Source organism: Octopus bimaculoides, chromosome 2, assembly GCF_046866305.1.
Source record: "Octopus bimaculoides isolate indiv1 chromosome 2, ASM4686630v1, whole genome shotgun sequence".
NCBI lineage: Eukaryota > Metazoa > Mollusca > Cephalopoda > Octopoda > Octopodidae > Octopus > Octopus bimaculoides.
In genome coordinates, this window is record NC_142929.1 from 108,372,545 (window position 1) to 108,399,415 (window position 26,871).

A 26,871-nucleotide genomic window follows, 5' to 3' on the forward strand; every position below is an offset into this window, starting at 1 on the left:
ATAGCACTAATTAGAAATGTCTATCAGTTTTGAATAGATTTCAGAACAGCTGTTTTATAACAAGCAGTTCAAGATCAGACAGAAAGTCTAATGGCCTGGGCCAATACTAGCCAAAACCTATCAAAGTAAGACATGGACTTAACTCACATTATTATTATTAACAACAACAATGGTTCCTAATTTAGGCATAAGGTCACCAATTTTAAGTGATGAGTGTTAATTCAGTACTTGATTGGTAACCATATTTTATTAGTCCTGGAAGGTGAAAGGCAAAGTTGACTCTGGTGGAATTTGAATTTGAAATGTGGAGATGAACAAATGGCACAAGGCATTTGTCTCATGTGCTAATGATTCTGTCAAGCCAAATAATAATCATTGTTATAATTAGGTACAAGGCCAGCAATTTCAAGGGGAAAGGTACCATTGACTCCAGTACTTGACAGGTACTTTATTTTATTGATCCTGAAAGGATTACAAAGTTGATCTCAGAGGGGTTTGAATTCAGAATGTAAGATCTAGAATAAATACTGTAAGGCATTTCGTCTGGTGTACCAACAAGTCCACCAATTCAAATAATAATAAAACACAAAAGAGGGGGGGGGGGCGGAAAAGTGATATTTGAGATCTATACTATCAGGGTGCTTAGTTAAATGAGTAAATCTCATGAAAAGAATAAATCTGAAATAAAACAAAAAACAAGCAAAAAAAAACATGAAAGAAAACTCAAGACATAACTTTGTAGAAAGGATTCATATATTACAAAGCAAATACAGAGACATTGGCCTGGAATGAAATAGAAATTCTAAAATAATTTGTTCCTATCTTCTGTTTTGTCGACCTGTTATTCTTACTGTGGCTAGGCCAGGATTTGCGTTTGCATTCATCTTATTTTGAACTGGCGGTAAAGTATTTCGAGGTAGTGGCAGGCGGCTTGGGCTTGTGGTTCCTGGAGGAGGGGGTGCTGAATACCCAGCGGGGGGAGGATAATGTGGTGGTGGTGGTTGCTGGTACAAGTTAGCTGAAGGTTTTCCTGGAGTTAATTGTGGCTTGTAAGCAGCTGGTGAATCAGCGTAAGGTTGGGTTGGCGGGGGTGGGTAGTTGGGTTGATAATTGGTCTGTAAGGGAGGAGGGTAGTTAGGGGCTTGGTAATTACCACTGAGATTAGGTGGTGGTGGTGGAGGTGGTGGGCCACTTGTAGGAGGCACTGCTGTAGCACCCTGTGGAGGATATGTACCAGGTGGGGCAGGAGGAGGGTATTGATACAAATTAGCATTTTGTGGAGGCAAGGTTCCTGGTGGTGGATAGGGTCTGGTTGTGGGAGTAAAGGCAGCTGCTGGTTGCGGAGGGAATGGTGGAACTTGATAAGTTCCAGCTGGTGGGGGTGGAGGTGGATACTGTGATGCTGGAGGGTTAACCGATCCAGACTGAATATCAGCTACTTGCGATGGCCGGCTTTGGCTGATTAATGACTGAATAGACTGTGCTCCCTCATGTGACATGAAAGAGGAAGAATACATCTGTGATGTCATATATGGGTTATACTGGGAAAAGTTTTCACTGTTGACATTTTGGTTATCATTCACAGGAATCAGTGAACCTGAAGGCTGGTTCACAATATTTTGACCTGTAATGGCTCCGATTGGTTGACCGATATTTTGTCCAGGTAACTGTTGTGATAGAGTTGGATTTTGCTGTTGAGAGGGTTGTGGCTGTAGTGGCAGGTTCTGTGATGTAGATTGAACTGTTATTGATGCTACAGATTTGGAAAATCCAGATGAAGGTGTATTAGAAGACACAGGGGAGGTCTTGGAGCTTGAACAAGAAGTAGATTGCTGCTGCTGCTGTTGTTGTTGTTGTAGCTGTGGTTGCTGCTGCTGAGCTGAGCTACGTTTGTTGTTGTTGTTGTCGTCATTAACTGGCATCTCAGAGGAGGATGATGATGAAGAAGAAGCATCATTTCTTAAACTCCTGCTTTGTTTTGCAGGGGGTTCTGATGGAGATGGAGGTGTCTGGCAGGAAATAAAATAAAACAACAAAATTACTTTCCTATAAAAAATAACATAAAATATAAATAAATTTATGTAATTCATACAATTCTATCTTAAAAGAACAGCAATATCACAATTGAATAAAGCAATATTTTATTTTAGATCGAATATATCTGACATAGAGGCACAGGAGTGGCTGTGTGGTAAGTAGCTTGCTTACCAACCACATGGTTCCGGGTTCATTCCCACTGCATGGCATCTTGAGCAAGTGTATCCTACTATAGCCTCGGGCCGACCAAAGCCTTGTGAGTGGATTGGTAGACGGAAACTGAAAGAAGCCTGTCGTATATGTGTATGTGTGTCTGTGTTTGTCCCCCCAACATCGCTTGACAACCGATGCTGGTGTGTTTACGTCCCTGTAACTTAGTGGTTCGGCAAAAGAGACCGATAGAATAAGTACTAGGCTTACAAAGAATAAGTCCTGGGGTCGATTTGCTCGACTGAAGGCGGTGCTCCAGCATGGCCGCAGTCAAATGACTGAAACAAGTAAAAGAGTAAAAGAGTATATATTGGGTAAAACTGGCTTGATCATGACTGTGCAGCTTATCAATTACAATAATGTAATACAAGAGATTAAATACTTCTGATCGAAATTCTAATAGCAGTTTCACTGAAAATATCACTAAAATATGGTACAAGTTATTCTTCAGTATGGAAACAACACAAGCTGAACTGTTAAGATTTTCATATAATCCATTTCACTTATAACCTAATCCTGGAAAAATGTGGTCAAAATCAGCAACCTGGAGAATATTGAGTTCCACCAAGTTGACACATCTTTAGCACACTACATGAAAATAAAGAGTGTACTGGAGCCTTTATTTAACCAATAATGGATAGTGGGCATATTTTCTTTGTTTATCTTTTACTTGTTTTAGTCTCTGGATTCTGGCCATGCTGAGGCACCGATTTGAAGGGTTTAACAGAAAAAAAAAAAAAAAAAAAATCAATCCCAGTACTTGTTTTTTGTTAAGCCTCTTCTTACCAAACCACAAAGTTACAGGGATGTAAACAAACCAATATTGGTTAAGTGGTGGTATGGGGACAAACACGCACACACACAACAGACTTCTTTCAGTTTCTGCCTATCAAAACCACTAACAAAGCTTTGGTCAGGCCTAAGCTATTGTAGAAGACACCTGCCCAAAGTATCATGCAGTCAGACTGAACCTGGAACCATGTGGTTGAGAAATCTTTAAAATATGCAATACATTTTTATGATAAATTTAAGCTTCAACCAAGAACATTTTTTTCACACATGGAAGAGAAAAAATACACATATTTACAGCCTTGGATCTTTTAATAGCAGACATCTGTGGAGATTTACTAGACGATATGTTATTGCTTTGACGTGGAGCATTCATGGGTGGAGATTCTTCTCGTTTCTGAGAGTTTGTGGAGTATAAATCAAGAACTTGATGGCATATATCTGTGAAATAAGAGGAAAATATAAACCAATCAAAACATACAAAACAGGTAGAAAATTAATTTTTGTTTTGTTTCACTTTCGATCCCACATAACTTTGATACATTTCAAAAACTGAATAAATTCTTTGTCATTTTTAAGTTTACAGTTTCTCTTTTACTTCAAATAATCATAAGTCAAGTGAAAGGAACAGATTTCAATTCGAAAATGTAACAGAGCAAAACTAACTTAAGAGTGCACAGAAAATTAACCTTTCCAGTTTGTTCAGATTTGTTTCAGATAATTTTCACTTGAGGAATCTTCAAGTGTATTAAAAAATTATTGATCTGAATGAGAAAATGCTCGATTTAGAAAACTGCTAACAAACAAGCTCTTTCTTAACAAACAAGTTTTTAAAAAAAAGGCATAAGCCCTGCTTGATCTGTAGAAAAAGTGTAGATAGAAACTCCATAAGATGTACTCAGTGTAAACTATGGACACATAAGAGGTGCAGCAGCATCAAAGGAAGATAGCTTTCGTGCGCGGCAGATGCACAGGGGCAATAAACACTACAGATGCTCAGAAAACAGATTCCATCACATGCCAGGGAGAGAAACTAGAAGTAGTTGATAGCTTCCGCTACCTATGTGACCAAGTTTGTAGTGGAGGGTGGGTGGATGCTCAGAGAGTGTTACCATGAGAATAAGAATAGCCTGGGCAAAGTTCAGAAAGCTTCTAACCCTACTGGTGACAAAGGGCTTCTTGCTCAGAGTGAAAGGTAGATTGTACGATGCATGTGTGTGAACTGCCATGCTTCACAGCAATGAAACATGGGCCGTGACTGCTGAAGACATGCGTAAGCTCAAAAGAAATGAAGCTAGCATGATCCGCTGGATGTGTAATGTCAGTGTGCACACATGACAGAGTGTAAGCGCCCACAGAGAAATGTTGGACATAAGAAGCATCAGATGTAGTGTGCAAGAGAGACGTTTGCGTTGGTATGGTCATGTACTACAGATGGATGAGGAGATCTGTGTGAAGAAGTGCCACTCCCAAACAGTGGAAAGAATCTGGGATAGAGGGAGACCCAAGAAAACACGAGATGAGGTGGTGAAGCATGACCTTCGAGCATTGCGCCTCACAGAGGCAATGACAAAAGACCGAGACCTCTGGAGATATGCTGTGACTGAGAAGACCTGGCAAATAAAGTGAGTTCACAGCTGTATCCTACACCAGTGTGGCATAACCAGCCCACTCAAAAGTACCTTGGATCATACAGTGACATGCCGTGTTTGAGGAGACCTATTGTGTCAAGTACATCAAAATCAAATGGAAATTGTAGTTGTGATCCCCGTGCCGGTGGCATTTAAAGAGCACCATCCAAATGTGGCCGATGCCAGCACTGCCTTGACTGGCTTCCGTGTTGGTGGCATGTAAAAAGCACCAACCAATCGTGGTTGTTGCCAGCCCCCTTGGCACATAAAAAGCACCCACTACACTCTGAATGGTTGACGTTAGGAAGGGCATCCAGCTGTAGAAACACTACCAGATCAGTCTGGAGTCTGGTGCAGCCTCCTGGCTTCCCAGACCCCAGTCAAACCGTCAAACCCATGCCAGCATGGAAAACGGACGTTAAACGATGTTGATGAACCTTGGAAAGGACAAAAGGTGAAAATCAACACTGGTGGAACTTAATCCCAAAGAATTTTGTTCAGTGTTTTGTCAAGCTATCCAACCACTGCTTTTAATAACAATAATAGCAGCTACTGCTACCAAATTTCATGCCAGTATTGATGGACAGGTTTGTAACACAATATTTCCACATCTATCTGTGTTAATTGTAAGAGTTTATCAATAAAACCTAATATTCTGAGAACTTGCATATTTCCTTTACTTATTATGCTTTGTCAGGTGCAGGTGCCTTATAGTAAACCTCCTTTGCATGTTTTATGTATTCACAATACATATCTATTTTAGTAAGGCTGTCTCTGAAGCCTAGAAATAAAAATTGTTAATAGATATTATTTCAAACTTGTAAAAAAAACAAAAAATATTACAAACCTTCCATAAGTTCCATGGTAATACCTTCTACAAACCATTCCCACCATTTCATTCGGCTACCAGGTGGTTTACCATCCCATTCTTGGATATCAAATTTTGATAGTCGACTAGCTAGATACATGAGTGACACAGCAATAATCTCTGCTTCCCACTGCAGACACAGTGTTGTACATAAACTGAAATGATAGCATGACATTATTTACATAATGAATTAAGGAAATAGAGTACAAGCAACTTTTACTGGTTTCAATATTTTTAATCTTTGTATTAGTTTCCACTGGATTAGTCAACATTCCTTGATACATGTTGATCCTGTACCTCTAATGAATCTTGTTCGTTATTTACAAATCTAACATATTTTTCCCATGTTTTTAATGGTGGAATTTGATCCATGTAGCCTATACCATCAACTCATCACACCTTTTCATCCAGCATATTTTGTTCACACAAGAACAACTGTCTTTCATGCACTTAACAATTTTCCGTATGCCATCTATTTACCACACAGTAGACTTTTTCTTTTATTCTTTTATTTGTTTCAGTCATTTGACTGCAGCCATGCTGGAGCACCGCCTTTAGTCGAGCAAATCGAACCCAGGACTTCTTCTTTGGAAGCCTAGTACTTATCCTATCAGTCTCTCTTGCCGGACTGCTAAGTGACAGGGACGTAAACACAACAGCATCGGTTGTCAAGTGATGTTGGGGGGACAAACATAGACACACAAACATATACATATATGACGGGCTTCTTTCAGTTTCTGTCTACCAAATCCACTCACATGGCTTTGGTCGGCCCGAGGCTATAGCAGAAGACACTTGCCCAAGGTGCCACGCAGTGGGACAACCCAGAACCATATGGTTGGTAAGCAAGCTACTTACCACACAGCCACTCCTGTTTAACTTTGTATACATATGAAGTTATACAGTTTAGAGAAGGAACGGGCAATGTATTTATCTTAACCTATTTAAGAGAAGATTTATTATGTGGCTGTAAAACAAACTGTAAATGTCTGACTTTGTAAACATGTTCAACTTACATAAGTATGGAACAAAATAGAAGAGATGTAAACAAAATGTAAATAATGTCCTAATGTCTTGCAAATATAGTAAATCAATAACTGATAGAAACTGAAATATATGACATGTATTTTCGTTTCTCATGTGTAGAGTCCAAATATATTTTAAATTATCCTTTTTGTTTTTATTTTACTGTAATTTTCTTTAATATAAGCCAGAAAAAAGAACAAAACACTTACTGGTCATTGATAAAAGTCCAAGCCATTTGTACCATACTCTGGATTTTAGCTTTGTCTCCTAAAAAATAAGAGATAAATATCTTTTTGTATTAAGATAAAGCTGGCAATAAAAACGATTTCTGCACTGAAGTTCTTAAAAAGGGTCTTTAGACAAAGAAAATAAGTTATGATAATTCCAATAACTTTTGGGCTTCTTCCAGAAACATATGCTGTGTATGTGGCAAGAGGCTTGCTTCCCAACCATGTGGCACCTGGAACAAGTTTCACCTACTATAGCCTGGGCTGACCAGAACCTTCTGAGTGGATTGGGTAGACAGAAACTGAAAGAAGCCTGTGGTATTATATATATATATATATATATATACACATACACACACATACAGTCTAACCTGTCAATAATGAACTTTTTGTTTCACGAAATTTTTGAAAGTTCGTAATTGAGTGAGTTTTTAATATAAATATGTCAATAACAAACTTTTTTTTTGAGAAAAAGTCATGAATTTAAGTTGTTTTCAGGTATTTATTTACCTTATGATTTTTTAATAACATTTTAAAAGAAAAGTTGGTTATTTTGACATTATGAAAAAAAAACAAAAAAACGAAAAAAAGAAAAACAATGTAAAAACAAAAGATGTAAAAATTTAAATTTAAGATTTGTGTTCTTATCTATGATGCTCAATTCTTCTTTGCAGGTGTCATAAATTCAAAAATCTTTTTTTGTCTCTTTCTACTGTTAAGTAGGCTGTTACTATCTTTTTCTGCTGAACATGTGCTTTAAACTTACAGGATAAACCACTGAACTGAGAATTTTAAGTTCATTGATTAATTTAAAGTAGTTTTTAAAATCAGCTTTCCTCTTCCATATCATTATTTAGATTTGGAATTTATCATCTGACTTGTAAAATTTTTTGTTTCATCTGGATTTCATAACTTTTTAGTTCAGTTTAAGTAACGGTATCATACTTTAATTCCTTAAGTTCCTGAAGTACAACTCATATTCCCCATTTTCTAAACTCAATCCAACTGATGTTAAAATCTCCACTCATTTGAATTCTGTATTAGGAGACATGAATTTTTCCAGCAATTTACAATTGTCTCTTTTACAACCAAATCCCATGCCTGGACTGACCAAAAAATACCACCCAATAATGATGTTCCTTTTGAATTGACACTTTTGCATCTTTATTAACCAAACTTTTAATAAAAATCATACTGTAGTTGCACTTGAATGACCAAATTATTCCTTGGTCTAAAGGTTGTCAATTTGTAGTTGTGTTCAGGAGTAGAAAAAAAAGTTCTATATTTGAAAAGCTTTGTTGTTTGTGGCATGCTGCATTACCAAGGAGCAATAATACTGTTTTCTGTTCTTTAAAAAATTCGTAATCGATTTTTTTTAGGTAAAATGAAAATATGTTTTTCATCATCCATGCCATATTGTTGTTTTTATAATAAAATTCCCGTTCCAAAATGTCAATATTCTTGAAACAACGAGGTTTAAGACTTTTTCCAATAAAAAGGGGTTTTAACTTGTCACCAGTTGCACTACATGTTAATAATATTATAATTCTCTCTCTTGATTTCTTTAATTTTGTATTATCATTGTTAGGAAAAACATAACTTTTAGTCGGCAATTTTTTGTAGACCAATGCAGTTTCATTTGTGTTAAAGATATTTTCTGCATTATATTCAATAAGTTTGGCTTTAAATTTACAACAAAATTTATTTATATCATTTTCAGACATGTTAACTTTAGTACCAGTTCGTTTTAAATTTAAATTATATCTTTTTTTCATGTTTAAATTCTTTCCCGATTGAAGTATATCATAAGTACATATTTTTTTCTCTTTTTTTAAAGTTCAGATATTGTTGACTTATGAGCATCACTGTCATACAAGTGGTGCTGTTAGGTTCCAGTCTTCCATGACAAACATGCCTGGCCAGGGGGAAATATTAACTTACTTAGAAGCAGATAAGGGTTGGCAATAGAAAGGGCATCCAATCATAGAATGTCTGCCTCAAAGAGTTCCTTCTAACCCAAGCAAATATGGAAAAGTAGATGTTAAAATGATGATGACATACATGTGGCAGACTTCCATATTGTTTCTGTCAACCAATTTTTACCCACAAAACATTGGTTAACTTGAGACTAAGTTACAAGACATACACTCAAGGTGCTGCACAGTAGGCTCAAACTCAGAACAATGTAGTTGCAGAGTGAAGTACACAGCCATAAGCAGATGTGTAATACACATCCTGAGAAACAGATGTAAATGAAATGACAACTGGCTTAAATAGGTAGGGAAATATTAAACCAATTATGATGTTAATAATTAAATAAACTGAAACATAAGTTTAACACACATATCCACCTAAGGAAAATAGTGGATGACTTAAATACTCATTTAATATAAAATGAGCTGTGAACAGGTCTTCCTGAGAGAAAAGTAATCACTGTAACTAACATTCCCATATAATATTGTGACATGCTACCCTCGAAAAGGAAGTTTTCATACTATACATAATCTATAAATTACTCTAATTCATAGTAGAAGTTACCAAACTGCATTTGGACAAAATACTTCAAGTTACATAAAACAATTTTGTTATCATAAATTACATCTTTCAATGACTGTTAAGAGCAATAAGGAACTTACCTTTTAAAATTTTGGCAAATTTTAGAAGAAAACTATATGGATGCTCCAAACGCAAGTCAAATTTGATTGTCTGTAACAAAATTCTTTCAAGAGTCATCACTTCTTCCTAAAAAAGAGAGTAAAAGTGTAAACAAAAGCTTTGACAGAGATGCAGATGTGTGTACGAGAGAGACAGAGAGGGAGACTTTTAGCACAGATTACTGCTTGGAAACAAAATGTAAACCTGGGTATGAAATACAGGGGTTGGACAAAATAATGGAAACACCTTAAAATTGCAAACAAATTTATTTTAATATGGGGTAAGACCAACTTTGGCAGTAATTACAGCTTGAATTCTACGAGGTATGGACTTGTACAAAGATTGAATTGTTTCCAAAGGAATTTTTGTCCATTCTTCAGCTAAAACTGTCTCCAGTTCTTGTAGTGATGATGGTGGAGGATATCAACTCCTTATTTGTTTTTCTAAAATGCACAATAAATGTTCAATAATATTGAGATCTGGAGACTGTGGTGGCCAGATAAGATGTTCAACTTCACTAAAATGTTCCTCGTGCCATTCTAGCTGTGTAAATTGGTGCATTGTCATCCTGAAAAATTGTGTTTCCCTCTGGAAACAGTTCCGCAACCATAAGATGAATTTGATCAGATAAAATGCTTAAATGATCTTGACTATTAATTCTGCCATGAAGGGAAACCATTGAGCTGGTAGATTTCCAAGATATAACCCCCAGATCGTCACAGATCCTCCTCCATGTTTAACAGTTGGAAGAAGGCAGAGTGGATCAAAGTATCCAGATTTGGCCTCTCACATCTACCTTACAATGTCAAATTAAAAATAAACAATTGTATCATCAAAATCTTGAAGCTATGAAATAACGCATGATTAACTCAAAATACTGTGAATAAATCTTTTACAGTTGACAGATCAATCTGAATTCGAAAGGGTTAATGCAAACTTGTATTATATTTGAAATTGCAGGTCCTATGTCTTAATCATTTCAAGACAAAGATAAAACAGTTATAGCAACAAAGTTCACTGCAAACACTATCATTTGTTACGAGTTAGACAAACCATGGCATACTAAGTGTATTAGATCACTGAATTACTTCAAGTAATCTTATGAATTTCTACGACCGTGGAAAAAAAAATCAATGGTAACAATATTTAGTTGTCATCTTTGACTTGCCAACAAGTGTTTTCCATTTTGTACATACAATAATCTGTAAATGTAGAGGTTGAAAAAGAGATTTTCTAAATGCCTTCACTTACTTTAGGATCATCTCCAAAAACAGCAAACTGCTGAGGTGTCAGTAAACTTTGACATATTTTAATGATATCTTTACATTTCTTTGGTGTTTCTTCAACCTTCCCAGCGAGGAATAAGCAACAAGCTCCAGTTACCTAATAACAAACACCAGAAAAATTACTGAAATTTTTATAAATATAATATTCATATTTTTTTTAATAACTGCTAAATATAACTCATTCTATTACAAACATTATTAAAAATAGCAAATGCATTCTATAAGAAAAATAAAAAAAAGACTGAAGCGTATTTGAAATGTGTGTATACAGTTAAAGGTAAAATTAAGCTATATGAAACCAAGATGATTTCTAAGACCATAAAAACGATTTTAGTGAAGCTTCGTTTTGATTTATTTATTTCCCAATGATTTAATACCAAATATCTTATAGATATTTTAATAATTTCCACACTACTAACCTCAACTTTAAAGTGTATATTTACACTATCCCTATCTACATTATGTTCCTGTCAAGTTGATGTCAAATTTCCATTTGATGTTCCAAAATATATTTTGTACAAGCTGAAGTCTCTAATCAAAACTTGACTTCAATTATGCAATTGGGCCCCTGACTGGTTCCATATGATGGCTAAATCTTCATAAACAAAAATTTTGCCTTTAGAAGAATACTGAATCTACATCCATCTTTCATGTAAGCTAATATGGGATGATATTTGTAAATTTAGATATATATCCAAATAGTATACATATGTATACTATTGTAATAGATTCTACAACTGATGCCCTTCCAACTGATTGCTCAACCATTATATGTAGGAGTAAAATTTGCTGTCAACATGAGTGAATGAACAAGCTGGTTGTACCTCATCATAGCATACAAGACAAAGGCTGTGGTTAAATTTGTGCTTATATGTATGGGATGCTGCTGCAACACATACATTTTAAAATCTCAACCGAAAGAAGTTCATTCAACTGTTGGTCAATGATCCTCACCAACATTCTGCAATCACAAGCCTTGTGAGGCATAATTTCAACATTTTGCTTCTTTTATTATTATTACTACAGCCTTGACTCTTCTGAACCAGCAAGTTGGATATCATTACCACCCAGGCCTACTTATCATTTGTATTAAATACTTCATCTAATTGTTCCTTCCTATGACTGCAACCCCCATGGAATTTCCTCCCTATGTACACTTTTCCTGCAGACATTGACCTACAAAATGAATCTCAACCACATTAATTTCACCAGTCTGGGAGGGTTTATAAAAGCCAGAAGAACTGCCTCTCATCCGCCTTAACAGAATACCCTAGCCCAACAACTATTATATTTTAATAAGTATTTTTATTTTTTACTTACATAACGATGGAACTCTCGGAATGAATGCAACATATAAAATCTGTGGAAATATACCACACCTGTACCACATGTATCAAATCTTCTGTGACAATGTTAAGAAAAATAGGTTACATTAATCAAGCAAAAACAAAATGATTCTTTTCCTTATCACTTTCCTAAAATAAGAGAAAATATATTATGAAAAATAAATACGTAGATAAGAAGGTGATAAAATTTCTTAATCATTAAATGAGATGATTCCAGTTTAATCTCAAAATTATTGTGTGTAAGGAACAATGGAATCATGTACCAAAGTGTTAGTCCATTTTATGTCCACTTTTCCTGCTGGAAAGAGTTGGATGGATTGTCTAAATCAGATTTTATTTAGAGTTACTACCTTCCTAGGTGGGTTAGAGGATCACATCTCACTCATTTTATTTTGGCTTGGTTTCAATGGCAGACAATGTGACTAGAAGGTGAGTTGATGAGAGAGCAATGACAGATGGATCAGCATAAGTGGTTGAAGGGAGCAAAGGTATCATGGTAGAAACAGAGAGCAATTGTGTGGAAGGGAATGATAGTTAGCAGTAGACAATGGCAAGAGCGAGTGATGGATATCAAGAGAAGAAGGAATGCTGATTAGCAGTAGAGAAATGGTAATGGTAAAGTGTATCAAGTACAAGTACACCAATGCAATTTCTTATACATAGGCCAAGTTATGAGAGAGTAATGAATTCTTTATTGCATTGAACACAGCTAGAGGATCATGGCAGCTAATACACATAGAACTGCTTCAAAAATCCTTCCCTCTCAGCAACAACTGTCTTGAATTCTCACCCATTCATGTTTTCCATGCAGTTGTTCTAACTAAACATTATTTTAATCTCATTAATTTCAGAGAATTTGCAAAGATCATGTGCAGAGCCACTTCTTACTCATTAAACCACAGAAAAAATATATACCTAAGCTCATTATGAACAGATCCACACCTGACATATAGATCTCATACTGCAGATAGTAAAGTATTCAATCCTAGCAGACTCCATGCCAAAACAAAGGCCATGACAACATCAGTACACAGATAATGCCATAGTGCAACTTCCACAGACAATTAATGACATGTAGACACATATGAGAATATTGCTCTACTGGCAACACAAAGTTTTGCATTAACAAGTACTCAACAGGTAGGAACCCTGTTTAGTCATTCATATATATGGATAGATGGAGGAAAATGTAAAGCACTTCCAATATCTGGGTAGTCATTTATTACAGAATGCAGATACCAATGAGATCCAACACAGAATAAAAACATACTGGTGCACCTTTAATCATCTGGGGAGGTAGCAGTATATTTATTGTCATCATAGTTTTAACATCCAAATTTTAATGCTAGCATACTGGTTTTCAAGAATGCCAAAACAAGGATACACAAACCCACACACAATAGATTTTTTTCCAGTTTTTGTCTACAAAGTTCACTCACAAGACTTTGGTTGAACCAAAAGCTTTAATAGAATGTATTTGCCCAAAGTGCCATGAAGTGCAACAGAACCCAAAACCATGTAGCTGGGAAAGCAAATTTCTTAATCACAGAGACAATACTGCATTCGTAAATACCTTGTTTTTTTAAAAATGTATTTACTATCTTTTCAAACAGATGTACGAATAGCATTTTCTGTTATTAATGCTGTTGCATTATTCAACACTGGATTTGAACATGCCACATTACAAGTCAAATACATCCTCCATTCATTTTCCCCAAACCAATCTAATTGCAGCTTGAGTTTGTAGAATATAAAGTATTTTTGGGGTTTGTTTATCTTGCAAATAAGAAAAAATATGAAGACATTATGAGCAATAGGTGCAGGAGTGGTTGTGTGGTAAGTAGCTTGCTTACCAACTACATGGTTCCGATTTCAGTCCCACTGCATGGCACCTGGGGCAAGTGTCTCCTACTATAGCCCTGGGCCGACGAAAGCCTTGAAAGTGGATTTGGTAGATGGAAACTGAAAGCCCATTGTATATATATGTGTGTGTGTGTGTGTGTGTTTGTCCCACCAACATCGCTTGACAACCGATGCTAGTGTGTTTACATCCCTGTAACTTAGTGGTTCAGCAAAAGGAACTGATTGAATAAGTACTAGGCATACAAAGAATAAGTTCTAGAGTCGATTTGCTCGTCTAAAGGCAGTGCTCCAGTATGGTCACAGTTAAATGACTGAAACAAGTAAAAGAGAATTTAAAGAACTAACCATCTCCTTTTATCATACACTGTCAATAATTATACTATATTTAGGACAAGTCAACTTTGGGTCTATGAAATTCTTGTCAAGAAATAATGAGGCTAATGTTTATTAAGATAAATAAGAAATAAACATCATCTCAAGTCTATCAGTTGTGTTAATGCTTGAAAGGCCAATTGATTTCACTGATAATATATGAATGAACAAGTCATAACTGACCAATCAGTTATTCTTGGAGCTCTAAAATGGTTCTTCTCTTTCATAAATTTCCACTTCAGAGTAGGTGACCTATAAGTAGGCGAAATTTAAATAATTATAATAATGAATGCTGTCTTACTAGGGAATTTACAATATATATATATATATATATATATATATATAACTAAAACAATTCAGTAGTTGCAAACACAATTATATACATTTTTTTACAAGTTTTTTACTAGAAAAAAGAGAGAGAGAGAGAGAGAGAGAGAAAAGGATACAGTCCCATTTTTGAACCAGCATCTAAAATAAAACGAGCACCTTCTCGGCGATACCGTGCCTCAACTTCTGGTGAGATACCATCTTGATACGATGCAGTGTTTCTTAAGTCTTTCTTTTCAAAAAACCAACAAGGCATTTTTCTGCAGTAGAAAAAAAACAAAAACAATATATGTATTAGTTTAATGACAGTTATTCTTGAATTAGGCATTATATTATATTTACGATACATAAGTAGTAGTAATTTCTTACATTGGTACACATTACTAGAGGAGTGGTATAGTCAATTGAATAGACCCATGTACACGACTTGTACTTACTTTATCGACCATGAAGAGGGAAACGCGAAATCAATCCCAGACGGATTTGATTCAGAACAGAAAAACGAAACTAAATACTGTTAAGCAATTAATCTATCATTCTATTTTCTCTGCTAATTCTTTCTCTATTTAGAACGAAACCGATTTTTGATGAGGATTGTTATAGTGGATTGAATCGACCGTTTGCCCCCGGTATAATAAAATTAATGAAAAAGTCTATAACCCGGCATTATAAAAACTGTAGCTAAGAATGTTTAGTAATAATTTCTTACAAATGTTTCAGTCTATAAAACTTCAAGGGAAGGATATTTGATTGTAAACTATTTATATCTTTCACAACTAATACGATTCGAGACAGGATAGCGGATTCTATTCGTTACATAGCGTTCGCCAGATGAACAACAATTACATCAAAAACGATAGTAATATAATAATGAGAATTAATAAACTAATAGTACCTCAATGAACTTTATAACTTTAATATAAATTTTTCTTCAAAAGGACTCAACATTAAAAAGCTATATTAAAATTACGAAGTTTATACAGGAATAACAACCGACACGAAAAAGGAATGGCTTTACGGTAAAGATTATAGTTTCACGGCATACATGTATCACAGTTCTACCACGAATGAAATATAGTCTTACCCTGAGGAGAGTTATGGTAATCCGTCGGTTACTTTGGTTTGTATTAAAACTGGAATGTATCATGAGTATCAGAATAGGCTTAGTTGCAGAATTGCTTGAAAAGTAAGGATTACAGAAACAAGAAAAGTTACGAAACGTGAACACTTAAATGATTACACAATTAACGAAACAGAGCTAGGGAGTGGATAAAGCTAGAGAACTAATCATAATATTAGTCACGCATTTCTATGATTTACTATTTATTATCTATAACGAAAACAATAGTTTTGATCAAAATATAATAATATTTAATTTTAAATAGCATTTATCAATTTTAAAGTCATCTAAATTATAGCATTATAGAGACGATAGCTCAATAGTTTCTGAAAATCACAATGCAGACTTAACACGAAATTTTATATAAAGCTAGAAACCTCAGTTTCGAACAATTTATGGTTGTTTGAATTTTGCTAAATGTCTACCTTGAAAGTTATCTTTTACTATTTTTCCTTTGTTCAGATGTAAGATTCGCTGAAATCTTTTGCTTTAGGAACTTGGTGAAAGTTTGGATTGATTTATTCTCGGAATTTATAGAAAATAAGTAACTTCGATGCCTCGTGCCACGATTATTTTATATTTTGAAAGATATTTTCCGTAATTTAAAGTGTAACAACAGTTGTAAGGTTTGATTATTCTCTATTTCACATGTAAAATTGTAAAATACTTTCCCAACTTTTCTGTAAACTTTAATAAGCCTATATTACGATATATAATGAAACCAGCTGAACATTTACTTTGTAGTAACACATTCAAGAAAGTTTTGCAACGCAGATTGCTGAAGTTATGGCGTCCAATGAAATATATAACTGATTCACTGGTTTCATTTTCAGTTGCTCTTTCGAATGATGGTGGTTGTTCTTTATTCATTACGATTCTTATAAGTAATTTTCTTATCTATATATAAACTTTATAATGTCCTTGAATTTACTTTATGATTTTTATTAGAAGTTAGTTTTAGATTATTTTCCAAAAATATACAATTAGCTTTCCTGTGATCCGAGTTCAACCGTATAATATTTATTACTTTTGTTTGGATAAAACGATCGGATAAAATTACATGCATTTCATAATTTCTCCCGTTTTATCTTCCGCAATGTAAATGAGACTAGTCTCTTAATTATCGCCCAGTTACTTTATAATCTTCAATCAAAGCAATTAGTTTAACGACTTCCCTCTAGTTGGTAGTGGAAAGATATCAACAATTATCCACCCCCTCTTCTGTTTTAAAATAATTTAAACGATTTATCTTAATATTTTAGTAAAGATGTTTCTTGAACTCAGCACTTCTTCGTCTCCACGGTCTCTGAAAGTAAGTTTCTACTTCACTAAAAATATTTTCCGGGCAATAAATAAAATTAAAAAAAAAACATGAAAGTGCTTTACAAAATGAAACAGTCAATAAACGAATGTAAAATATTGAACAGTAGTCACTGCAGGATCAATTTCCCCTCAGGTGGATGTAAAGATTAGTGAGGGATTGAAAAGGGGGCGGGCAAATTATGTTTAATTCAATTAAGATTGTTTTAAGTTTGCTCACCAACACCAACCACCATGGTGGTGAAAAAAATTTTATTTTGCTTCCTTATTGGGGGTGGGGGGGTTGAGGAGCAGAACTTGTGCTATCATTTCTTTAAGTATGTTTTTGTGGAACGGTTATTTAACAGTGTGAGAATGACTGGGCTATATATTAAATATCCATTGTGAAGTTCTCATTAAATTGGATCCACCAAATATTTTGTAATTACAAAACATGGTTATTAATTTCATAACAATATCGAACGTTAACAAAAAAGAAAACGATTAGCAGGAAATACATAAGGTACATTTACTTTTCTGCAAAAACGTGACCTTCTTCATCGCATTTGACTTAGTCTGGTTGTGGTGAAGATACGAAGCTCACTAAATATCCACATCATGCATATTTAGAAGGTTATACTAAAAGAGTTTATCACAAGGAATTTTCACTAACTTTAGTGTATCATAGAAGATTCTTATTTATTATTGGACGTATGACGTAGCGAACATGAAATAGCATTTGGGAGCCTATTTAAAGAAAACTGCCTAACATGTGAAAAGCATCTATTCAAAATGCAATTCAAATTGGAAATGTCGGTGTCACCATTTAAATTAATTACAAAAAAAGTAAATAAATAAAATTGGCTTTTTGCTCATGAAAACACTTTCACTTTTTGACTTAGACAAAAAAAATGTATATTTCACTTTCACGATGCCCTTGAAAACGAAGAAGCGTCTGACAAAGTGAATATTTTCACTTATTTGGGGCCCTAAAGACAAAGAAGTACTAATACCTAACTACAACGTTACTACACGTTGAAGAAAATCTACTTATTTATGTAGTTAACTTTAATATGATATTCAGTTTTCCTTAGATTGTCACATTGGCAGAAATGGTGGCGCCCTTCCTTCCTTACGCACCCATTTGGTTATTAAACAGTGTAAGTCGAAGAAAACTTTACTTTGGCATTGGAACTAATGAGAATTTATATATTACATTGTCTATGGCTCAATAGTTGTAGTTATTACAGTTGGATAGAAATATACCCTCCTCCCTAAAAAAAACAAAAAAAAAAAAAAACAGCAAACGACAAAAAATGATAATCTTTCTTTGAAAGCTAAAGTTTTAAAAACGATTTCTTATAACTTTCTGTAAGTACAAAAACAAATGCTGATTTTAAAAAGTTAAGCTTTTACATTTTTTTTTTAGAAATGGCTAATTAACTCCCCTTGTGATAGGGGATAGGCATTTTCTAGGAATTTCCAAACATTCGCCGAAAATGTGAACAGTATGAATCTAATCACTTTACATTTTTCTGCTTCAGTTATCTTTAAAATATTTTGTCTTATAATAATCAACAGTAATTCATTGTTTCAGTTTTCACTAATTTCCTTTTCACTTAACGACATTGTGAGTCTACAGACGTCACTCGTTGATGTTACTTCACTTTGTACCATCAAACTTGAGTGGATTGATAGCTATTGTAGACTAAATCTAATGTATAGATTTTATTATTATTATATTTCGTCTGTCTCTCTGTTCTGATTTCAAATTTAGCCGAGGTCGACTTTGCCTTTCATCCTTTCGGGATTGATAATATAAGTACCAGTGAAACATTGGGGTCGATGTAAATCGACTAGTCCCCTCACCACAACACCACCAAAAATAATTCTGGCCTTGTGCCTTTAGTAGAAAAGATAATTATTGGTAAGACAGCAAGTTGGCAGAATCGTTAGCACGCCAAGCATAATGCTTAGCGGCATTTCGTCCCTCTTTACGTTCTGAGTTCAAGTTCCGCTGAGATTGACTTGGCCTTTCATCCTTTCGGGGTCGATGAAATAAGTAGCAGCCAAGCACTGGATTCCATGTACTCAACTTACCCCTCTCCAAAATTTCAGGCCTTGTACTTATAGTAGAAAGGATTATATGATTATCTATTTTTATTTTATTCTATTGCTCACTTTTGAGAGAATCTCATAGCTTGCACAGTTAACATGTTAAATTTGGACAGAAGAGCTGTTTGGGTCTTTTTAGTTTTCTTCCAAACACAAATTTTGATATGAAAATTTTCAAAAAATCTATTGTTATGTAGCTTTACATGCTGATGAATATCGCAGTCATTATTTTGGAAAATGAATATTAAAGAAGTTAGAAGCATTTAAATTTACGTATTCTTAGCTAATGAATTCCAAGCTAGTTGTCCTAACAGCAGAAGTCATAACTGTTTGTTGTGAAAGAATTGACAAGCACTAGGTTTTGCGAGAGGGAATTAGGGATTGGTATGACAACCCCAGTAGACAATAAGAAATTATTTACGGGAAATCTTTGCGGAAGTGCATACTCGCATATTCCCGAGATACCATGGTACCAATTTCGCCGTAGAGGGATGAAACGCAACGTTGAATTTGTAAATTCTCAGGGCGAGACCCATACTCAACAGGTAGAAAGTATTTAGGCCTGTCTTAAGCGAAGGAGTAAGTGGCACTGTGACACCCATCGTTCTGTTGTGGACTCGTATCTCTGCGAATTTATGTGGTATCGCAAGTACGAAAAATGCGATCTATTTGAAAAAAATATTTTTCTTTTATTGACAGTCCATGAGTTTTCGTTTCATTTTGACTTATTTCTAACCTGTTTGAAGCAAGACCCGTAACTATGGCAGTAATATTTTTATTCTAATTTTTATATATAGATCTTCAACTGATTGGAAGAAAACTAAAATCATCTTCATTGTCTTCATTACATTCCATGTAAAAGAAAAAAAGAAATTATTCATTATTTCAAAATTGTTTTCTTTAATTAAATTCTTTTAGAAAAAATGTCAAAATTTTTATTCATTCTTTTAATTTTTTTTTTTTTTAATCTAAGGGTCTGTAACGTTTTCAGTTTTAAAAATTCGTCTTTCATTCAATTCTCACTGTTCCCTTTTTGTTTTCATTTTCGAAAATTTGTATACAATCCTGTGGATAAACAACGATACACTGGAGTTGCCATGGCAACAACAGTTTCGACTTCCGCTTGTAGGGACACTGGACTTATTCCATTGGCTAAAATTACGTTACTTTAAAATGTTTCTAACTTCTTTGCTAGTGACTTTTCTAAGAAAAAAAAAAAAAAAATGCAATTTTCGTCACCAGCATGCAAAACTACATCAGTGTGGAAAATTTGAAAACAATCCATTGAAAAATCTTAGTGGTTGGAAGAAAAGGAAAAAGATCTCTCAGACATCTGTGGAGCTCTCCACATGCCTGTTAATACGTACAGGTATGGGCTTGTTGGTAGTTTAAGTACTATATTATGTTATAAATTAATAAATTCCAGTTCTTGACATCTGGAGTAAATGAAAAGAAATTATCCCAGTATATTTTCTTCAAGAAAGCTTGAGAAGTTGAGCAGGATTACCATTATATCACAATTATAAAAGAATCATCTCTTTGTCTCTTCTGCCATTACAAAATTGGACTTGCAGATTGGGTGCCATCTTTATGTAATTTCACTTTTCTCACTCATCTCTTCTCTTTCGATTACCCCTCCTGCAACTTGTTCTCTATGCTAAATTATTTTAACCAATCATTCCCCAACATTTCTCAGGTATTTTTTTCTTCATTTCCCTCTTAGTGACCTTCAACATTTCAAACTAATAGCTAATGTTCACAGTGCATCCTTATCACTAGTTAATGTTTAAATTCCATTTTTGTTATAAATTAAAGTGTTCCTAATGTTTTACTATTTCATTATGTTCACTTGGTTTTAATAAAATTATTGCTTCATTTATAAAAATAAAATTGTTGTTATAACATCGTTACTCATATGTGTGTTTGTCCTGTTACAATATTTTCATTTGAGCATTATATTACATCATCATCATCGTTTGACGTCCGTTTTCCATGCTGGCATGGGTTTGACTGAGGTCTGGAGAGCCAGCGGCTGCACCAGGTTCCAATCTGATCTGGCAATGTTTCTACAGCTGGATGCCCTTCTTAACGCCTACCACTCTGAGAGTGTAGTGGGTGCTTTTTATGTGCCACCGGCACAGGATCCAGTCAGGAGGTACTGGCATCAGCCATGTTCAGATAGTGCTTTTTATGTGCCACTGGCATGGGAGCCAGTCGGGTGGACCTGGCATCAACCATGCTCGGATGGTGCTTTTTACATGCCACAGGCATGGGAGCCACTCATGGGGCACTGGCCACAGCTATGATATTGGTTTTAGTTTGTATATGATATCAGCAGTACTCTTAAATGGAGCGGACATGCATGGTTGCAATCTCACTTTAGCTGCCAGGTCTTCTCAGTCACAGCATATCTCCAAAGGTCTCGGTCTCCTGTCATTACCTCTGTGAAGCCCAATGTTCAAAGGTCATGCTTCACTACCTCATCCCATGTCTTCCTGGATCTACCTCTTCCACAGATTCCTTCCACAGTTAGGGATCGGCACTTCCTCACACAGCTATCCTCATTCATATGTAGCACATGACCATACCAGCACATTTGTCTCTCTTGCACACCACATTTGATGCTTCTTATGTCCAACTTTTCATTCAGGGCGCTTCCAGCGGATCATATAAGTTTCATTTCTTTCAAGCCTACACATGTCCTCAGCAGTCATGGCCCATGTTTCACTGCTGTGAATTATTTTAGAGAAAAGTATGAAATATGTATATACATGTAGCCAAGAAACAAGGTTAGTCATTTTAGGAGCAGAACAAACAAAGAATTATTTTAGAGAATAGATGAGTTTGAATGAATGAGGCGATTAAAAAACAAGAGAAATTCTTAGCTGTGCTTATTTTCGCGTGTCATCAAATGGCCAATCAGTGTAGGAAGAGCAAGATGTGAACTTTTGTAGAGCTTTCAAAACTTAAGAAGAAAAGGGAGTAAGAAACCACTGTCCATGGATTATCCACTGACCAAAGACGTTATCTGGATGCTTGAAACAGGACTCTGTTAAAGACAGCTAAGGGCTAGGTGGTGATGTTAAGCTAGGCAATGGAACTACACCTGAACATGAACATTAGAAGGTAAAGAGTTCATAATAAATAAAGGTTATAAGTGCTATACATTTGTTGACAATTCCTTATGTTGTAATAACAGAAATTCATTTGTTTTGTATTTCATTTGATGAGTCTATAGGAAGGGGCAATGTCCATAGCCTTTGCAGGCCTTCCAAGAGCAGCAAGACTGATTTCTTAAATGTTACTTTTAAACCATTACAAGCAAGTAAACACCTGAGTGAGTTCTAGAGAGCTGACATTCTGAAAAGGAAGGACTGGGCATAGTGTGGTTAGTGCAGGGCCTGAGAAACTGGATATAATGAGTGATGGAAGTGCATATGCAAGCCAACTCCAAAGAGCAGAGGCCATTGTAGAAAAGGCACAGAGGGAGAGAGAGAAAGAGGGGAGACAGTGCACCTGCAGTCCAGAGGCTGGAGTATGTCTGTGAATGACTTTATATCAATCAGTCGGATGCCTTTCCCTGGATGTGGTCTAGAATGTAAGTGTATGCAGCAACAGCATTGTCACAGATGTGCAAGCTTAATCTGAGCTTTGTGGAGTGTTGGTAACTAAAGTATCTTCTAGCTCTTAAGAGGAAAAGATCCTTGGTGAGAGCAAGGCCCAACCTTTGGAGTGATTATGAGAGCTCTAGTTGCATGTTGCTTATATTTTAGGTGTGTATATGGTGCGAAGATGTTTCCTCAATAGGATTAGCATTTGTATTTTTTTTGCTGTTCAGAGATTGGCATATCCTATAGACAGTTACTGTAGGAAATGGAGTGACTTGAAATTTACGTGCAATGTACCATAGAGAGGAGAGGAACAAATATAGTGATAAAAGTTAGTGCAGTAGTGCTGTGATTTTTGTTTTGATTACATGACTTTGATTGTCTCGATTGCTGTTATTTGGCTGCAGTGCATCTGTGCAGAGTTTTGTTCTGTTTATGGCACAACGTGTTCAGTGTTAGTTTTTAGTTAGTCGAGACTATAGCAACTCGCTGCATAAAATTGTTATTGCGTTGAAGTTTAGTTGTGCTTATAATTTAATAATCTTTGTATTGTAGATTACTGTATTTTTAGTTGATTAAAACCTTTTAAACTTAGATATTCCAGTTTGGGTTTATAACAAGTAGCTTTTGCATTTTTACTGTTGAAAATCTAAATGTACCATTTTCACCACCTCTGACATCAAATTCTATAAAATCTGTAACATTTACACATGCGATACTGAGATGTCACCTCAAGAATAAGCACAACTGTACCTCTACTGGTCTGCTTCTCAGATGTGGTGAATTCTTTGTTTTGTACCAGTTTTCATTCTTCTTCCAATTCTGCCTTAATAACTGTGTCATTCTTGAGTCATTTCCCTGATCAGAAAGGGTAATTGCGACATAGACTGTCAACTACTGTCCAGCCTTTCTTACTAACTGCATCGCCAAACAGCCTTGAACTCTCAGAGTCTTATTTGACTCTCACAATTTGGATTTATTCCTAACTCCAGCTGATGTAGCCAACTCATTGAGCTGGCTATAGCAACATCACCCAAATAACAAATGCAGCTCAAGTGGATATTATAGATGTTTTCAATCTAGTTTGGATTCTTTGCCATCAAATTTGAATTCTTTGCAATCATATATATCGTGCCGGTGGCACATAAAAGCACCCACTACACTCTCGGAGTGGTTGTCATTAGGAATGGCATCCAGCTGTAGAAACTCTGCCAAATCAGATTGGAGCCTGGTATAGCCATCTGGTTCACCAGTCCTTAGTCAAATCGTCCAACCCATACTAGTATGGAAGGCGGACGTTAAACAATGACGATGATGATGATGATGAGATTATATATATATGTATGTATATATATATATATATATATATATATATAGATAGATAGATATTGATATGGCAGGCAACAATCCTGATATATCACCTTAGGCCTGGCTGCTCCATACACAAGGGCTTGGTACATAACCCTTGCCACTTGTAAAGACTACAGCCTCACCTATGCTGACAATCCAACCTAACATCACCAAATCTGGTTACTCTCACTGAAAGGCTGTTGCTGCTAAATTGTTAGTTCCCTGCTTCCTGTTACTAAACTTTACTTGTTTTCAAAGAAGAGGTCCCTTGTTCCACACAGTTCAAAGGTACAAGTCAAGTAGATGATTTGTTAACAAGAAAAGTAACAACAGCACTACTTGTAAATGATGACTTTTGTAAAAAGGTGCACAAATGTAAACAAACACATAAGTCTCAGTCAGCCCAGTGCTATAGTAATCTGTTAAGGCTCTCCAATAAGGTAGGACTAATACTACTAATCAGACTAGATTGAAATTATTACTCACTAATTAATGAATAACAGAATAAAAGTGTGAAAAGGGTCATTGAATTGGCAGCACACTCTTGTAAGTGCTACATAGTGGAGGATTTTGGGGGTAAAAGTAGTAGCTAAGTCTTGTATATGCTCTACCTCATATTTGATGTGAGATTAAATTGTGGAGAAATACTATAGTGTACCTCTTCAACCAATGAACAGATACTAAAGTGATGATGATAAAGATAGAAAACGTCTTTTCATTGCTTTTATTATTTTTATGCCGGCACACTTGTATTGCAGATTTGCACTGTTGCTGCTTATATTGTTGGAACAAATGATTTACCAGTAGAATGTTCCTTCTTACTATGAAATAGGAGTGGAGGAGTGGAGGCTTCCATCTTCTAATTAAATTGATGCAGAGTTGTGTATCTTATTTAAGAGCACAAGAAACTTCTTTCATTGTTTGATCTGCTAGAAATAGCTGCCAAATCTCCTTCAAATTATATGTCTGGAAAACGACAAGGGATAGGTGACATCGGTATCTTGGATAATGTAGTTATGAAAGCTTTAAACATCCCATCTGGTAGTTGGTATAACCAGAATGTGTGGGGTTCCTTGGTTGTCCCTGTGAGGAACTCCCCACTTTTGGAGAATTTTATTGTTAATTGTCATTGTTATTTTATTGCTTACTTGATTTTTGTGTCCTCAGTTTTGTATTCAGACCTTGTGGCCAATAAAGAAATTATTATTATTATTATTATTATTATTATCATTATCATTATTATTATTATTGAGTGAGAGAGAAGTGCATGCCATCAAAGTGACACTGGGGTAAAATATACGAAGCCCAATATACCCATCATGACTACCCGTCTGGATAAGGGTACACCAGGCACATGCATCACAGCCATGTGTGCCCGACATGGTGATCTCATATCAAGATAAACAGCGCATGACCTTGAAGGTGGGGCCCAGTTAGAATTTTCTTCAGGTTGAGTAGCCCATTCCATTCAAAAGGTTCCTGAATAAGGTTTGTTTAAGGATGTTGAGCAAAGCACCCATGTTTCCAAAGGTGAATTATTCAAACCCCAAAGAATTCCTCTCAACACATGGCTATGATGCTCCCCCACTACTTCTGCTCATGATCAGAGATGCACATATCGTCAGCCCCCAAGGGACATGCTCAACTGGTTATGGTCAAACAACTGACAAGCAAATCTGTGGTAATAAGCAGAATATTTGCTGGTGAGCTTGCCAGACAAAATACTTTGCATTCTGAGTTTAAATTTTGCCGAGGTTGACTTTATACCTTAAAGATTGATGAAATAGGTATCAGTCAAGCACTGGGGGTCAATGTAATCAACTAACCTCACTCCATCAAAATTTTAGGCCTTGTGCTTGTAGCAGAAATATGATTATTATTATTAAAGCAGTGAGCTAGCAGAATCAGTAGTATATCAGACAAAATGCTGGAAGAAATGCAGTATTTCTTCTGGTTTTATGGTCAGAACTCAAATTCTGCTAAGGTTGACTTTGCCTTTCATCCTTTCAAGGTTGACAAAATAAGTGGGCCAGTATAATCAACTAGTCACTACCTCCAAAGTGTGAGGTTCTGTGTCTATTGTAGAAAGAATTATCATCATTATTATTACTATTATTATTAGACAAGAGCACGATGTGGTTGCAATCAATGTTTTATTGGTTGAATGATATTTTGACAGCTAACCTGTCTTTGTCTATTGTGCTCTTTATATTGTCTATTTACCTTTGTGAGGTGTTATGTCAATCCTTTTAAAATATTATCATTATTATCATTATTATTAATATTATTATTATTATTATTATTGTTGTTGTTGTTGTTGCCTTTGCACAGCTTCTAATGCTGGAGATGTACTACAGTGTCAGATGTTCACTACCAGGGAATTAAGATAATACCTCTTGTTTTTCGAGCACCTTCCGGAGTATTTGAGCAGTTCCAAGCAGTGCTGTTTTCTGCAAGTGCTCCACCCTTATTGCAGCCCTTATTTGTTCCACGTACTTCTCAAGATTTTTGCTCACTGTTCCAAGGGCTCCAACAATTATTGGTACTACTGCTACCTTTTACATCGACCACAACTGCTTAACTTCCCAAGCTAACCTGTCATATCTCTCGACTTTTCTTTCTTCCTTATCGCATACCTTGTTGTCGGCTGGGTATGTTATGTCTATGATCCAGCATAGTTTGTTTTCTTTCTCAATTAAGACTATGTCCGGCTTCCTATTTTCAATCTCATGGTCGCACTGA

The 26,871-nt window shown here is 35.5% G+C and overlaps 1 protein-coding gene across 4 annotated transcripts; it reads right to left on the minus strand.

Moving 5' to 3' along the window:
- Positions 1-735: 735 nt before the first annotated feature.
- Positions 736-17,652, minus strand: LOC106871018 (uncharacterized). Of its 4 annotated transcripts, none has more exons than XM_089347454.1 (10): positions 17,590-17,652; positions 15,722-15,815; positions 14,757-14,897; positions 12,050-12,131; positions 10,695-10,826; positions 9,425-9,530; positions 6,771-6,828; positions 5,515-5,690; positions 3,335-3,477; positions 736-2,009 (listed from the first exon to the last, which is right to left on the minus strand). In XM_089347454.1, the coding sequence occupies exons 3-10, from the start codon at positions 14,891-14,893 to the stop codon at positions 819-821; spliced, it is 2,025 nt and encodes a 674-aa protein (XP_089203580.1). In that variant the 5' UTR covers positions 14,894-14,897; positions 15,722-15,815; positions 17,590-17,652; the 3' UTR covers positions 736-818. The 4 variants fall into 4 exon arrangements, with proteins under 4 accessions (XP_089203580.1, XP_089203581.1, XP_014772763.1 ...); XM_089347455.1 differs by lacking the exon at positions 17,590-17,652 and adding an exon at positions 16,183-17,160; XM_014917277.3 differs by lacking the exon at positions 17,590-17,652 and having other exon boundaries at positions 15,722-15,908.
- Positions 17,653-26,871: the final 9,219 nt, after the last annotated feature.

Coding starts and splice junctions, on each gene's coding strand:
- LOC106871018 (XM_089347454.1), bottom strand. CDS start 14,893: ATGCCTTGTTGGTTTTTTGAAAAGAAAGACTTAAGAAACACTGCATCG. Junction 12,132..14,756: donor GCTGGTTCAAAAATGGGACT/GTATCCTTTTCT, acceptor ACATTGTCACAG/AAGATTTGATACATGTGGTA. Junction 9,531..10,694: donor TTTTTGGAGATGATCCTAAA/GTAAGTGAAGGC, acceptor TCTCTTTTTTAG/GAAGAAGTGATGACTCTTGA.